The sequence below is a fragment of the Acipenser ruthenus genome, unplaced genomic scaffold, assembly GCF_902713425.1.
Source record: "Acipenser ruthenus unplaced genomic scaffold, fAciRut3.2 maternal haplotype, whole genome shotgun sequence".
NCBI lineage: Eukaryota > Metazoa > Chordata > Actinopteri > Acipenseriformes > Acipenseridae > Acipenser > Acipenser ruthenus.
In genome coordinates, this window is record NW_026707684.1 from 186440 (window position 1) to 201009 (window position 14570).

Sequence of the window (14570 nt, forward strand, 5' to 3'; positions counted from 1 at the left end):
CATTTTCTCTACTTAAATTTCAGTGAATCCATTACCATCCTTAGATAATTCCAGTGCATCCGTTTATTTTCTTTTGTCACTGCGCTTTGTCTAAACTGCTCTTTTTGTTTTCACTGTTACTTGTTTAAGTTTAGCTGTTTTTTCTAGGTCTGTTTAGTGTTTGTTGTTTTATGTGTGACAGCCTCCATTTTTTCCTGATCCTCCTGATTTTTTCCAAACAACTGTTCACCATTCAACTCAACACTACTGGACAGTCTCAACAATTTCAACGTACTCAATGTTTTCAACTTTCTACAATCACCATCATTTCGGGACACTTTGCTGGACTGCCTTATTTGTGGGTGAGATCATTTCTTTTTCGTTTGGATTTTTTCTACTTTAATTTGATACTTTGTTTCCTGTATTTTTTTGTTATTTTGTTACTTTGTATGGATTTCAATTACCCTGCTATTACTGGACTTGTTGGGCCTACCTGTCATTCTCCCACCATCTTTTGTCTATCTGTGTGTGTTGTGTTTGTGAGTGTGGGTTTATTGGAGACCCTCTGGACACCATTCATTTTCTACTTTGTGAATCTGTTTAGCCTTCTGTTTGTCCCTACATCTGTACCATCTTATTTCTTACCTGTTACCTGCAATTATTTGAATTACTTTCTTATCATTATTCATTTCATTCATTTGTTCATTTTTTCATTTGTTGACATTATTGTTCACAATAATAAACCGATTGTTCTTGAAATTGACACCTCTGACGTCCCTGCTTTTGCTGTCTGTCACTCTTGCTGACTTATTTAGCTATAGGAATAGGGCCAGTAGTATCTCCTTAGGGAGGACAGTGCAACTGCTTCTCAGTTGTGCAGAGTGATCGTTACAAGGTTAAATAAGTATAACACTGAGTTTTAATATTGTAATGCACAGACATGCAGGGAACATGGGTGTTTACAAGCTACTTATATATATTTGTGACGGGGCAGAAGCCCTGCACATGTTAGTAGTGTTTTGTGTATTTTGCATTTTAGTTTAGCACTGGAAATGAGAAGCAGCTCATAACTGTAATGCAGTGTGTGTCACAGCAGACTGCCTCCATACATGTAATTGAGGTCGTATCTTTTTAAATGCAGATTTATTTGATGTTTTATTTTTTCCTCAAATTGACGGTGTGAAATTTGAGCTGTGTCTTAAATTCAAAGGAATACGGTATTTGTTAACCGTTTTTTCTGCAGTTCCTCTCTGTGTTGCTAGGGGGCGCTATCTCACAAAACAAGTCACGCCCCAAACAAACACAAACTTTGCTATCAGGCTGGGCAGCTGCTTTCACTGATGGCTTTCTCCTTGCTACCTCCCCCAAACAAAGGATCTTCCCATTTATACCACATGGCTGGGACTTGATTGAGCAATTATTCAATCAAGACCCAGCCACATTCCACACATGTATTTGGTACGGATGGAATTAACCCCATCCCTGCCAAACTTAAATACAAAAGACACAAAACACTATTTAAATGTGCAGGGTTTCCGTCCTGTCCATGTGTTGCTGCCAGTGAATGAATGAATGAATGAATGAATGAATTAATGCCTTTATTGTCACTATACACATGTACAATGAGATTAAGAGCCACTCCTTTTTTCAGTGCCAACATGTACATAAGATAAATAAAATAAAATAAATATAACAACATAAGATAAAATAAATAGTGCCCGGGGGGGGGGAGGTGAGGGGGGCTGTAAAGTGCACAGTTCTGAGACGCTATATACCTATACTGTGAAGTCAATGCATGTGTAAGTTTAGAGTGGTTATGACTTTTGGGAAAAAACTATTCTTGAATCTGTTAGTCCTTGTTCTGATGCACCTGTAACGTCTCCCTGAGGGCAACAGGTTAAACAGATCAGAACCAGGATGGGAACTGTCCTTAATGATGGTTTTTCCTCTGCTGAGGCAGCGGGAGATGTAAATATCCATCAGGGAGGGAAGAGGGCAGCCAATGATCTTCTGTGCTGCTCTTATTACTCTCTGAAGCCTCTCCCTGTCTGCCACGGTGCAGCTGCCGTACCATACTGTGATACAGTATGTCAACAGGCTCTCAACGGACGAGCGGTAGAAGGTCAGCAGCAGATTGGAATCCAGGTTGTACTTCCTGAGGACCCTCAGGAAGTGTAGCCGCTGTTGAGCCTTCTTGGTGATCGCTGTGATGTTGTCTGTCCAGGAGATGTCAGCGGAGATAAGGACGCCAAGAAACCGGAAGGTGTGGACCCTCTCCACACACTCACCATTGATGAAAAGGGGGGCTAGGTCGATGTTGTGCTTCCTGAAGTCTACAATGATCTCCTTGGTTTTCTTAGTGTTTAGAGCCAAGTTGTTCTCTGAACACCAGACTGCCAAGTTCAGGACCTCCTCTCTGTAAGCTACCTCATCTCCCTTTGAGATGAGTCCGACCACTGTGGTGTCGTCAGCAAACTTGACGATAAGGTTGTTATTGTGGGCCGGACTACAGTCGTGGGTGTAGAGACAGTACAGGAGGGGGCTCAGCACACAGCCCTGTGGGGAGCCGGTGCTCAGCGTGCGAGTGGAGGAGAGGTAGGGTCCGAGTCTCACCGTCTGGGGCCGGTTAATGAGAAAGTCCTTTATCCAAGCACATGTGAGGGGGGGGAGGCCAAGAGTGACCAATTTGGTGATAAGAATATCCGGAATAATTGTGTTAAAAGCCGAGCTATAATCCACAAAAAGCATCCGGACGTAGCTCTGTTGCTGCTCTAGATGGCTCAGCGCAGAATGGAGAGCTACGGCGATGGCATCCTCTGTGGATCTGTTTGCGCGATATGCAAACTGATAGGGGTCGAAGTCTGGGGGGAGATAATCCTTGATGTGCCGAAGAACCAATCTCTCAAAGCACTTCATGATAACCGGAGTGAGGGCCACAGGACGATAATCATTTAGGCTGGTGGTGGGAGACTTCTTCGGCACTGGGATGATTATGGCTGATTTTAGGCAGGATGGGATGACTGCTTGGGCCAGGGAGCGGTTGAAGATTCTGGTAAAGATGTGGGCGAGCTGGTGGGCACACGCTCTGAGCACCTTACCAGGTACTCCGTCTGGGCCGGCAGCCTTCTTGGGGTTCACTGCCAGGAGCATCCGTCTGACATCGTGCTCCCTCACAGAGAGTAGAGTGGTGCAGGAACCAGGAGGGGATGGGTACAGGGCTGGACTAGTGCAAGAGCCAAATGGAGGTGGAGGCGGGGCTAGAGCAGATGAGTGCTGCTGTTGTGATGTTTCAAAGCGAGCAAAGAAGCAATTTAGCTCCTCTGCCAGCGGCGCACTCAGGTCTCCTGTTGTCGCATCACGGCCTCTGTAGTTTGTGATGTCTTGTATGCCCTGCCACACCTCCCGTGTATTGTTGCTGGACAGGTGGGACTCTATGCTCCTCTTATGGTCCGCCTTGGCTTCCTTAATACCACTTTTCAGGTTGGCACGAGCGGCTCTGTACAGAGCTCTATCACCAGACCTGAAGGCAGCATCGCGGGCTCTGAGGAGTGTACGGGTCTGGTCGGTCATCCAGGGTTTCTGGTTTGGGAAAACCCGAATGTTTTTGTCCACAGTCACATTTCCGATACAGAACTTGATATAGTCCAGTACCGTTCCTGTGAATGTTTCTAGCTCCTGGTGTTCAAATAAATCCCAGTCTGTCTGTCTGAAGCAGTCCTGTAGTTTGGAAGGTGCATCGTCAGGCCAGATGGTAACAGTCTTTGTGATGGACGTAGCACTGCGTCTGAGGGGGGTGTAGGCTGGGGAGAGCAGGAGGGAGAGATGGTCTGATTGGCCGAGGTGGGGGAGAGGTGTAGCTCTGTACGCATGCTTAATGTTGGAGTAAACATGATCCAGAGTGTTTTATCAACACTTGACATGTTGATAAAATTTCGGGAGTACAGTCTTCAAGTTCGCCTTATTAAAGTCTCCTGCGATTATGTGAACACCGTCGGGATGGGCCCGCTGCTGTTCATTTATGGTGTTCAACAGGAGAGAGAGCGCCATGTTCACATTGGCGTCGGGTGGAATATCCACAGCCGTAATGATCACTACTGTTAGCTCTCTCGGTAGAAAAAAGGGCCGACATCTTACAGACATGTACTCGAGGTCAGGGGAACAGTGTTTATCTGTCATTGTTCCGTTATTACACCAGTTCTCATGCACATACATACAGAGCCCCCCTCCTCTGCTCTTACCGGAGTCCTCAGTCCTGTCCCAGCAGAGCAGAGTGCGACCTGCTAGCTGTATGCTAGCATCGGGTATCCTCGGATGAAGCCAGGTTTCAGTGATAATCAAAACACAACAATCACGAACGTAGCGATTTCCAGCTAGTTGTAATTCCAAGTCATCCATTTTATGCACTAAGGATCTGGCATTGGAGAGATACAGGCTCGGTAGAGGTGGCTTGTGTGGTTGTTTTCTTAACCTTAACATAACACCGGACCTGCGTCCCCGCTTCTGCTTCCTCTCCCTCCTCCGTCTGCGCCGCCTCCTAGACCCGACAACAATCCACGGAGAGCCCGGCAGTCTCGCTATGTCGTCTGGGATATTGTGCGTATGATGAAAGACTCTCGAAATAGGTATCTGGTGCTGATCACCAATGTCCATAAGATTCTGGCTTGTGTAGCGGATGTTCGCAGAACCGATAGTGCACAAACAAGTAACAAAAAAATAATACAAAAACAACAAAAAAAAGCCCTGAAAAGGAGAGCCATGAGCCGCTGCGACTATGCGCGCCGCCATCGAGAAAACATGTAAACATGTAAAAAAAAAAACATTGACATTGACAGTGACATTGTGCTCTGCCACTTTGAGGTCCTGTGAATTTTGAGGTTTCTGCTGTATAAAGACAAAACACTTTCTGCTGTTCAGTTTTTGCTCTCGAGCAGAAGTCACTTGGACTCTGTGGCAAGCGTTGTAAAATAATTGAGAATCACAGAATACAGTTGTGTACCGAGTATGAAGCCAATATTGTGAAGCGTTACTGTAGGTCTTTAGAATCCAGAGGACAAAAAGTCACATGACCCCAATTTTATTTTACATTTATTTTACCAGGAAGTCACTTGAGATTAAAAATGTATTTTACAAGTTAGATCTGACCAAGAAGACTTGTAACAAACATCAACATAACCTCTCACACACACATGATCCAGTTTCCTGTTTCATCGTTATCGATGATGTGCTGAAGCCATGCAAAGACACCAAGTTAATGAGCTGTATCTCTTTCTGGAGGTGGTTTTAGGACCAGGGAACAAAGTAACAAAGCTTTTTTTTTTAACAGTTTATGTGTAGCTTAGAACGGCCACATTTTAAAATGATCGAGACCTGAGTTTAGCAGCATTGGTACTATATGTTAAATAATAAAATTAACATTTTTATTACTAGGATTCGAAAATAACCTTTCCCTTTATCTTACAGGACCAGGGCACAAGGCTGGAGCAATAGAGGGTGTACAAACACAAACTCTCAGCCACCCTGAAATCAGGATTGTGCTGTTTGGGAAAACTGGAACTGGGAAGAGTGCCTCAGGGAACACCATCCTAGGGAGAAAGGAGTTTGATTCGAGGGTCCGCTCCAGATCAGAGACTAAGGAGTGTGTTAAGAGAACAGGAGAAGTTGCTGGGAGACGCGTTGTTGTGGTCGACACACCGGGCTTGTATGATACGAAACTGTCTCAAAAGGAAGCTATATTTAATGCTGTGCAATGCATCACCAAGTCTGCCCCGGGACCCCACGCTTTCCTTCTGGTGCTGCAGCTGGGCCGATTCACAGAGGAAGAGAAGAGAACAGTGGAGATCATCAAGGAGAGATTTGGTGGGAAAGCTACAAACTACATAATGATCCTTTTTACCCGCGTGGACGATCTGGAGGAAGGGGAGACGATTGATCAATATGTTAAAGAAGCTGAAGATGATCTCAAGCAGCTGCTAATGGAATGTGGGTGCAGGTATCATGCCTTCAACAACAGAGAAAAGAACGATCGCACTCAGGTCACAAAGCTCATAGAGAAAATAGAGGCCATGGTGACAGCAAACAACAACACCTACTACACCAGTGAGATGTTACAGCAAGTAGATGAAAAAATAGAACAGAGAGTAATAGAGATCATGAAGGAGAAGAAAGAGCAAATAGACCTGGAGATAGAGAAGCTGAAGAGAAAGAACCAGCACAAGCTTCAAGAGAAAATGAGGCAGATAGAAGAGGAAATCCAAGACGAAGAGAGAGAAATGAAAATGAGAGAATTAATGTCAGAGTGTGAGGAAAAACAACAGAGAGAATGCACATCAGCATTGACACATTACAAGCAAGGAGCAAGAGAAGAAGCAGAAAACTCCAATAGCTTCATACAAAAACATTCAGGAGTAACAAGCACAGTCGGAAGATTGGGAGCATTAAATGAATATATACCTACAGCAGTGAGAGAATGCTGTTCTACACAGTGAGGTCCAGTGGACCAGCCGCAGACAGTACCAAACAACACACCCACACACACACACACACCACTTTTCAATAGAAATGCACATGCAGGTCAAACAGGTTTAAGGATATTTTCTTTTTCTTTAAGCCACAAGATTCCTGGATCAATTATCAGAACTACAGCCTGACATGTTGAAAAACACAACAAGTGGAGAAAATCAGTTTAGAATCAATAGTGTGTTTCTATAGAGCAGGAGCGTCCAATCAATCCGGTCCTGGAGGGCCATTATTCCACTCCAGGTTTTACAGGTACAGTGAGATCATGAACTACTGCAGGGTCTGGATGGGGGTTCAATTGGTTCAACTGAACAATTTAGAACAGGGCTGGAACAAAGACCAGGACTGGAATTATCAGCTTTGGCCACCCTGCTATAGCACATGTATTGGGAATCCATTGTTACACAGTTTAGTGGGTTTTTTTAAAGATTTTTTATACTGCTTTTGTAACAATTCTGATTATTAAGGTGGGGTGGGGGTTAGTTGATAACTGTGTGCAGGTGAAAGTTCTGCAGTGAGATCTATCCATGGACAGGGACTTTGCTCAGAAGGTGCTCCTGCCCAAACTGACTGGCCTGTGAGTCCCTCGGTTTAAATAACTTTCAATATAAAGGGAGACTAGGGGCTCATTATCAGCCTCTACCTAGCCAGGATAAACCACAGAAGGATGGAAAGGTGGATTCCCTGCTACTGTAAAATGCTTTTAAACAATCCAGCTGTGGTTAACACAGGAGATGCTTCTTGTAGAGATGAAGTCTTTTTTTATTCAAACACCACATTAAAAAATGAATCTGTATGAGTAGATTATATTGCTCCAATATTGAGATACAATCATTTCATTGAAATACAAATCAATAGATATTTATTAAGTGATGCTTTTTCATTACAGTGCTGTTATGAAATGAAGAAAGCTCTGTATGTATTACAAAACCAACCAGAAACAACTCAGGTGCCTTCAAACCCCCCCCCCCGAATTTATATTTAACAACTCATGTGCCTTCAACCTCCCCCCCCCCCCCCCTGAATTTATATTTAACAACTCAGCTGCCTTTAACCCCCCCCCCGAATTTATATTTAACAACTCAGGTGCCTTCAACCCCCCCCCCCTGCATTTATATTTAACAACTCAGGTGCCTTCAACCCCCCCTGAATTTATATTTAACAACTCAGGTGCCTTCAACCCCCCCTGAATTTATATTTAACAACTCAGGTGCCTTCAACCCCCCCTGAATTTATATTTCTAGTTTTTCAAAATTAGTATTTGTTTTTTGCTAACTTTGCACTGGGATAGAACGCTTTAAGAAACAGCCTCATAGATCCATCCCTGTTTAAAAATCAGGTTGAGATGCATTGCTTTGTACAGCCTACCTCACAGCACTGATCCCTCCAGCTTGCACCCCGCCAGCGCCACCTGCTGATGAAACACAGAATTACCATCCACCTCCACAACGGCTTTGCTTCTTCAGTAAGTGCATGTTGTGGATCTGCGGAGTCTCAAACTCTCAATACGCTGACAGCACTTCCACACTCTCACTGGAGCATCTTCACAAACAGATGCAGGTCAGATTGATAGATCCATACTGACAGAGTTTAACAGCAAATAAAACAACACTGTGTAGCCACTGCAGCCTGTGGCTCTTTAATAACAAAAGTATTACACACGCATAATTTAATTGTTGTTTGGTTCTTAAACTTTAGAACAATATGCTAAAATAAAAAGAAGATATAGTTATTTTATGAAATAGAGCCCATCTTGAATATAGTAATAGGAGGCGCTGTTAATATCATGTGGGCTGACAAAAACAGGTGAAAACGAAAGTAAAAAGTAGTTTGGTTATAACCTTGTAGGGTAAAATTACTTTGGGAAAACCTGAAATAAAATGTAATTAGCGGATTATAAATCCAGAAATGTAACGTAAATAAATAACAGCTTTGGACAAAAGTTTTGCATTATCACCCTGTAGAATTAACTAATGTTCTCTGATCACAGTGTTAAAAATGCCTGCAAGCTTTCCCCACTCGTGTGACGACATATTCATGTGTGTAACAGGGGAGATCTGGACTGACTGTCTGGCACATCCGTATTACTGCAGGTAGAGGGCAGCAGTCTCGTGGGATCCGCCTGTCGGCCATGGCGATGACACGGAGAGGTGGGGAAGAGTGTGTGTGCTTTCAATCTCTATGAGTGGCTGAGGGGCAGGCCTTGGGAGACTGCTCGGCCCATAAGAACTGGCTTGGTGATGCACTCGGGTGGCCGGGTTGGGGAAAGTTCAGTGTCGCTGGCGGAAGAGGCCAGCGTGAAATAAGGAGCAGGCGAGCCCGACTGAGGGGACAGCCGTCTGTAAAAATAATTTTAAAAAATAAATAAAAGAAATAATTACGTACCCGAGGGGACGTGTATAGATACGGGGAACCCTGGCCAACCCCAGTGTATAAGCACAGTGTAGGACGGAGACCCGTGCTGACCGGCTTAGCGGCAGTGGGGGCACTGCATAAGCAGCACTTTTGTTTGTAGTTTTATTACTGTGTTTTATTTTCCCTTTTTCTTTCGCCTTCTGTTTTCATTATTATTTTGGAGCACTTGAAGGCGCACGGACTGAGATACCTGTGTTGGTAACCCCGTGGTCCTGGTTTACTGTCGGCAGTATCCAGACCACGGACAACAGCGCCCTCTGCGGGCTAAAGCAAATAAAACAAGTAATAAGAAAAATAAATAAATCTGGGCACCTGTGCGGTGTTTCCAAATAAAATCTTCTGTCTCCTGTGTCAGTGAATACCCTCACCCTTCCACAATGTGACAGACATGGACCAATCAAAACGCGAGACTTATGCGGTTCCATCCCAAACACCGGCCTGTGTCATACCTCCCTCATTGTGTAGATGGCGGGCGTGCAGAGTCCAATTTGACATCCATGTCTATTTTATACAAGTCGTGTTCCTGGCACTGCAGGCAGTTGTTTTGCTGTTCTTCTAGAAGAAAATGTTTCTGATGTACTGATAGCAAAGCTATTTTTAAAGCGGTATGTAGGACAACACCCTAAAAAGAAAACACTGGAGGCTTCTGAGTATCATGTTGTTGTGGAATGAAGCAGGTTAACCTGAAACTACCTACCTGGAGCTTGTAAATCTTACTGTAAATCACGTGACTAAGTAATCCTGGTATTCACAATAGTGCTCTCTTATTTAAATGCTGTTTTTTTATTTAATCAACCTTTGCATTGTCTATTTATCCAATAGCTGTTTTTGGTACAGTGACAAATAAAGATGTAACTCTAATGGAGGATAAATCAATAGAATGGTCTGGAAGGAAGTGGGTCCGTGTCCATTCGGTCCAATCATTTTTCCTTTTTGAAACAGAAATTGGAAAACAAATTGTTTTTCGTTTTAGCTTTTTGAGCAGAGAAATCACAAAACAATCCAGTCGTTTTTGTTTTCTGATTTTAAAGGATTAAATACAAAAATTGATTTCGGTTTGTTTCTCCATTTCTCATATTGATCATAAAAATCTTAGAAATCAAATAAGAAGCCATTTACAAGACCAGGAAGCTAATGTTAAAACTTCACAATGCATTAGTAAGACCTCACCTAGAATATGGTGTTCAGTTCTGGTCACCTCGTTACAAAAAGGATATTGCTGCTCTAGAAAGAGTGCAAAAAAGAGCAACCAGAATTATCCCGGGTTTAAAAGGCATGTCGTATGCAGACAGGCTAAAAGAATTGAATCTGTTCAGTCTTGAACAAAGAAGACTACGCAGCAATCTGATTCAAACATTCAAAATCCTAAAAGGTATAGACAATGTCGACCCAGGGGACTTTTTCAACCTGGAAAAAAGAAACAAGGACCAGGGGTCACAAATGGAGATTAGATAGTAAGGGGCATTCAGAACAGAAAATAGGAGGCACTTTTTTACACAGAAAATTGTGAGGGTCTGGAACCAACTCCCCAGTAATGTTGTTGAAGCTGACACCCTGGGATCCTTCAAGAAGCTGCTTGATGAGATTCTGGGATCAATAAGCTGCTAACAACCAAACGAGCAAGATGGGCTGAATGGGGGGCTCCTCTCGTTTGGAAACTTTCTTATGTTCTTATGAAGTGAAAGACTGCCGAGAGGGTCTCTGGCGGCACTGGGGAAAAGCTGGAACTCTGAACTCTTGCCGACAGCACTTCTGTCTGAAGCCTCAAATTCACTATCGTAGCGTGTGAATAATGTCTAAAAATGGTCTTTTCTAATATACATTCATTTTCCAACATATATTATAGACTCATATATGTTTGAAATAGCAGGTACAGGCTGGAGTAAGCATGTTTCACATGGGATTGATCAATAATTAATCTACGTCATGGGGTCTCCAATCCTGGTCCTGGGGGGCCGCCGTCCCTCCTGGTTTCTGTTCTAACTGTACCCTAAATTAATTAATTGGAGCAATTAAGCTTCTAATAAGCACTTAATTAGTCCAATTAAGTAATTTAGGGTACAGTTGGAACAAAAACCAGGAGGCACACTGGCCCTCCAGGACCAGAATTGGAGACCCCTGATCTAAGTTATTCCTGAAACTCAGTGGAGCTAACAGCCTCTCACTGAGTCACAGCCACGGCTCTGTAACGGTGTCATTTCTATATATAAAACATATTGCCCCATAAAAATGTCACATTTCCTATATCACATGGACCAATATGTAAGGAAATTTGATAGTCCATATTAATATATTGTTATGTATGGTACATTCAATGGAGAAATATTGAGCATATAGTTTAGGTGGGGTATTTTGGAATGCAGTCTGACTAGATTGAGAGCAGATATGATCATTTAAGGGCATTTTTGAAGGTGCCCTGTTTCACAGCTCTGCTCTGTTTTGGTTGCATAGGGGGATGGGAGAATCTCAGAGATAAGAGATGCAGGAATGTCTGTGAGGCTTGGCGACTGGCCACGTACACAGGTTTAGGTGGGCAGGGTCTCAGATGATGTCATTACAGGGGAGTGTTCTATGTTATTAAAGTGATTGCAGCCATTGTCTGTTGCACAGATTCCATCCGCTGTGACCCAGAGCATTTGTCTCTGCAATCTTCAAATACTTCTATTCTTGTATTACACCAATAAACATATTTTTGGCTTCACTAATATTGTTTTTCAGGTTTCATCAATTTTTCCTTACAAATATACCTATTAGATATTTGAAGGCATTTGGGGCATTGCATTTAACACACATATAGCCAGCGGTAAAAAGGCATCAGCCACAGCCCTATATAGTGCTCCATTAAAGATGTTTTTTCAGTATGAAAAATGCTTTGAATATGATAAAGGGGTTTCACTAAATGAGACATTTCTCAATGGCATAAAAAGTCTGTTTTTTTTAAAAGCATAAAAGTCGATTTCACTGATTCTCTACTGGAAATGAAAAATAAAGATAAAAAAAAAACCTGATAAATTCTTACTGAAATAAATGTTGATATTCATCGTTGATATGGCAAAATAAATAAATAAAGAAAGATTAAATAGTAGCAAGCCTAATTGTATATTAGGAATGCATTGTTACACAGTGTAGTGGGTTTTTTAAATATTTCTTTATGCTGCTTTTGTAACAATTCTGATTATTAAATGTTAAATTCTGTAATAGTCGATGGTGTTGCTCAGGTGCTGCTGTTAAAATCTATTCTAATAAAAGGTATGTTTTGAAATCCTCCCCGGTCTTGCTTGCTGCGTGTGTATCTGTCCCTATCAGATCAAAGTGACGGGGAAGCTGTCCAGAGAGGTGGGATCAAGGCAGGTGGGGTGGGGGTTAGTTGATATCTGTGTGCAGGTGAAAGTTCTGCAGCGAGATCTATCCATGGACAGGGACTTTGCTCAGAAGGTGCTCCTGCCCAAACTGACTGGCCTGGGAGTCCCTCGGTTTAAATAACTTTCAATATAAAGGGAGACTAGGGGCTCATTATCAGCCTCTACCTAGCCAGGATCAACCACAGAAGGATGGAAAGGTGGATTCCCTGCTGCTGTAAAATGCTTTTAAACAATCCAGCTGTGGTTAACATAGGAGATGCTTCTCGTAAAGATGAAGTCTTTTTTTATTCAAACACCACATTAAAAAATGAATCTGTATGAGTAGATTCTGTAGCTCCAATATTGAGATACAATCATTTCATTGAAATACAAATCAATAGATATTTATTAAGTGATGATTTTTCATTACAGTTCTATGTTGTGGAATGAAGAAAGCTCTGTATGTATTACAAAACCAACCAGAAACAACTCAGCTGCCTTCACCCCCCCCTGAATTTATATTTAACAACTCAGGAGCCTTCAACCCCCCCCCCCCCTGAATTTATATTTAACAACTCAGGTGCCTTCAACCCCACCCCTGAATTTATATTTAACAACTCAGGTGCCTTCAACCCCCCTTGAATTTATATTTAACAACTCAGGTGCCTTCAACACCCCCTGAATTTATATTTAACAACTCAGCTGCCTTCAACCCCCCCTGAATTTATATTTAACAACTCAGCTGCCCCCTGAATTTATATTTAACAACTCAGGTGCCTTCAACCCCCCCTGAATTTATATTTCTAGGTTTTAAAAATTAGCATCTGTTTAAGAAACAGGCTTATAGATACGTCCCTGTTTAAAAATCAGGTTGAGAAGCATTGCTTTGTACAGCCTACCTCACAGCACTGATCCCTCCCGCTTGCAGCCAGCCAGCGCCACCTGCTGATGAAACAGAGAATTACCATCCACCTCCAAACAGAAACATTTCTATCCGCTTTCAAAAACAGTGACAAATATATATATATTGAACATTAACCTATAAATACGTTTTCGTAGACATTCGAGGTTTAAATTATGAATTAAGCAGATAGCTTGTGAAGGTTTTTACAAATTACCACCAAAGCTAAAAAATAAAAAAAAGATGTATATTTTATTGGTTTTAATAAAAATTTTAAATTTGCGGGCGGATTCTAGTAATGCGGGTCCGAATCTGGGTCCGGTCTATGTTTAATAGCCCCCCCCAAAAAAAAAAAAATTAAAAAATCAGGGTCTGGTTTTTTCTACAAAACAAGTTCTATGAAGCAGTCTGTTAAATTCAATAGATTAACATAAAAAAACTTACAAAATTAAAAAATGCATAATTTTAAAATGTATCAATTAATCATTTAGACTTTATCGACTTAAACTTTGTTGTTCTATCTTAAAATATCGTTTTTTGAAACGTGTAAAAAAATAAGATCGCTTCAGAAGTGCTCGCTAGCAGTGCTTTGTGAAACTGCCTCTGTATTCAAATACAAGCAGCACCGACGGGTTTGACAGGAGGATGTGAAACTGAACATTCAAACCTGCGTCAACACTGAGAGTTTTCAAACTCGACCGCTTTCGACCTATCTATTAAATGACCAATGCAATATTTATTAAGTTTAACACAAAATAAATATGGACTGCAAATCCCGGTTTCACTTTTTTTTTATTAACACACCCTCAAAAATATTCCAAGTTAAAAACAAAATTAAGTTAGTGCCACTCACAAACAAAAAACAAATACGTTAAAATAATAATAATAATAATAATAATAATAATAATAATAATAATAAAAATTCCAAGCTCAAACAAGGTAAATTCTACGTAAAAGTTTATAAACATATTCTCTTCTGACACAATTATGATAATTATCATTAATACAATTACAAAAGTTTCGTTGAAATTAACAGGCCGTCTTGTTTTATTGTGAGGCTAAGGTAGTCAGAAAATGAAAACATACATATACCATACATACACAATTTATATATTCATTTATAATTTCTCGTATACTCATTTGTGTGTTAAAAAAATGATTTAAAATGGGAAAATGTGTCGATATATTTTTAAGGAGACTAAACGTACCTCTGTCTGTCTCTCACTCTCCCGCTCAACGGCAGTTAGGCTCCTGAAATTCAAACTCACCTCAGCGCGCGCACTGGAACACTGAAGCCAACGGTTTTCAAAGCGTTTCTCAAACACGCATAAATATACATATCAGTAATACTCGTCGAAATCCTGAATAGACTTCAGCTTTTTTTATTTTATTTTATTTATTTTGCTGGTGAGGGAAAG

The 14570-nt window shown here is 41.6% G+C and overlaps 1 protein-coding gene across 1 annotated transcript; it reads left to right on the forward strand.

Annotated features, from left to right (window-relative positions):
- Positions 1–4750: 4750 nt before the first annotated feature.
- Positions 4751–7685, forward strand: LOC131728037 (GTPase IMAP family member 9-like). The gene is made up of 3 exons (XM_059019245.1): positions 4751–4775; positions 5446–6276; positions 7666–7685. Exons 1-3 carry the CDS (start codon positions 4751–4753, stop codon positions 7683–7685), a joined length of 876 nt encoding a protein of 291 aa, XP_058875228.1.
- Positions 7686–14570: the final 6885 nt, after the last annotated feature.

What these genes read in the sequence shown, in the direction of transcription:
- LOC131728037 (XM_059019245.1), top strand. Translation starts at nt 4,751, where the DNA reads ATGCGCGCCGCCATCGAGAAAACAT. An exon ending in CGCCGCCATCGAGAAAACAT is followed by an intron (nt 4,776 to 5,445) that starts GTAAACATGTAA and finishes TTACAGGACCAG; the next exon opens with GGCACAAGGCTGGAGCAATA. An exon ending in GAGAGAATTAATGTCAGAGT is followed by an intron (nt 6,277 to 7,665) that starts GTGAGGAAAAAC and finishes TTAACAACTCAG; the next exon opens with GTGCCTTCAACCCCCCCTGA.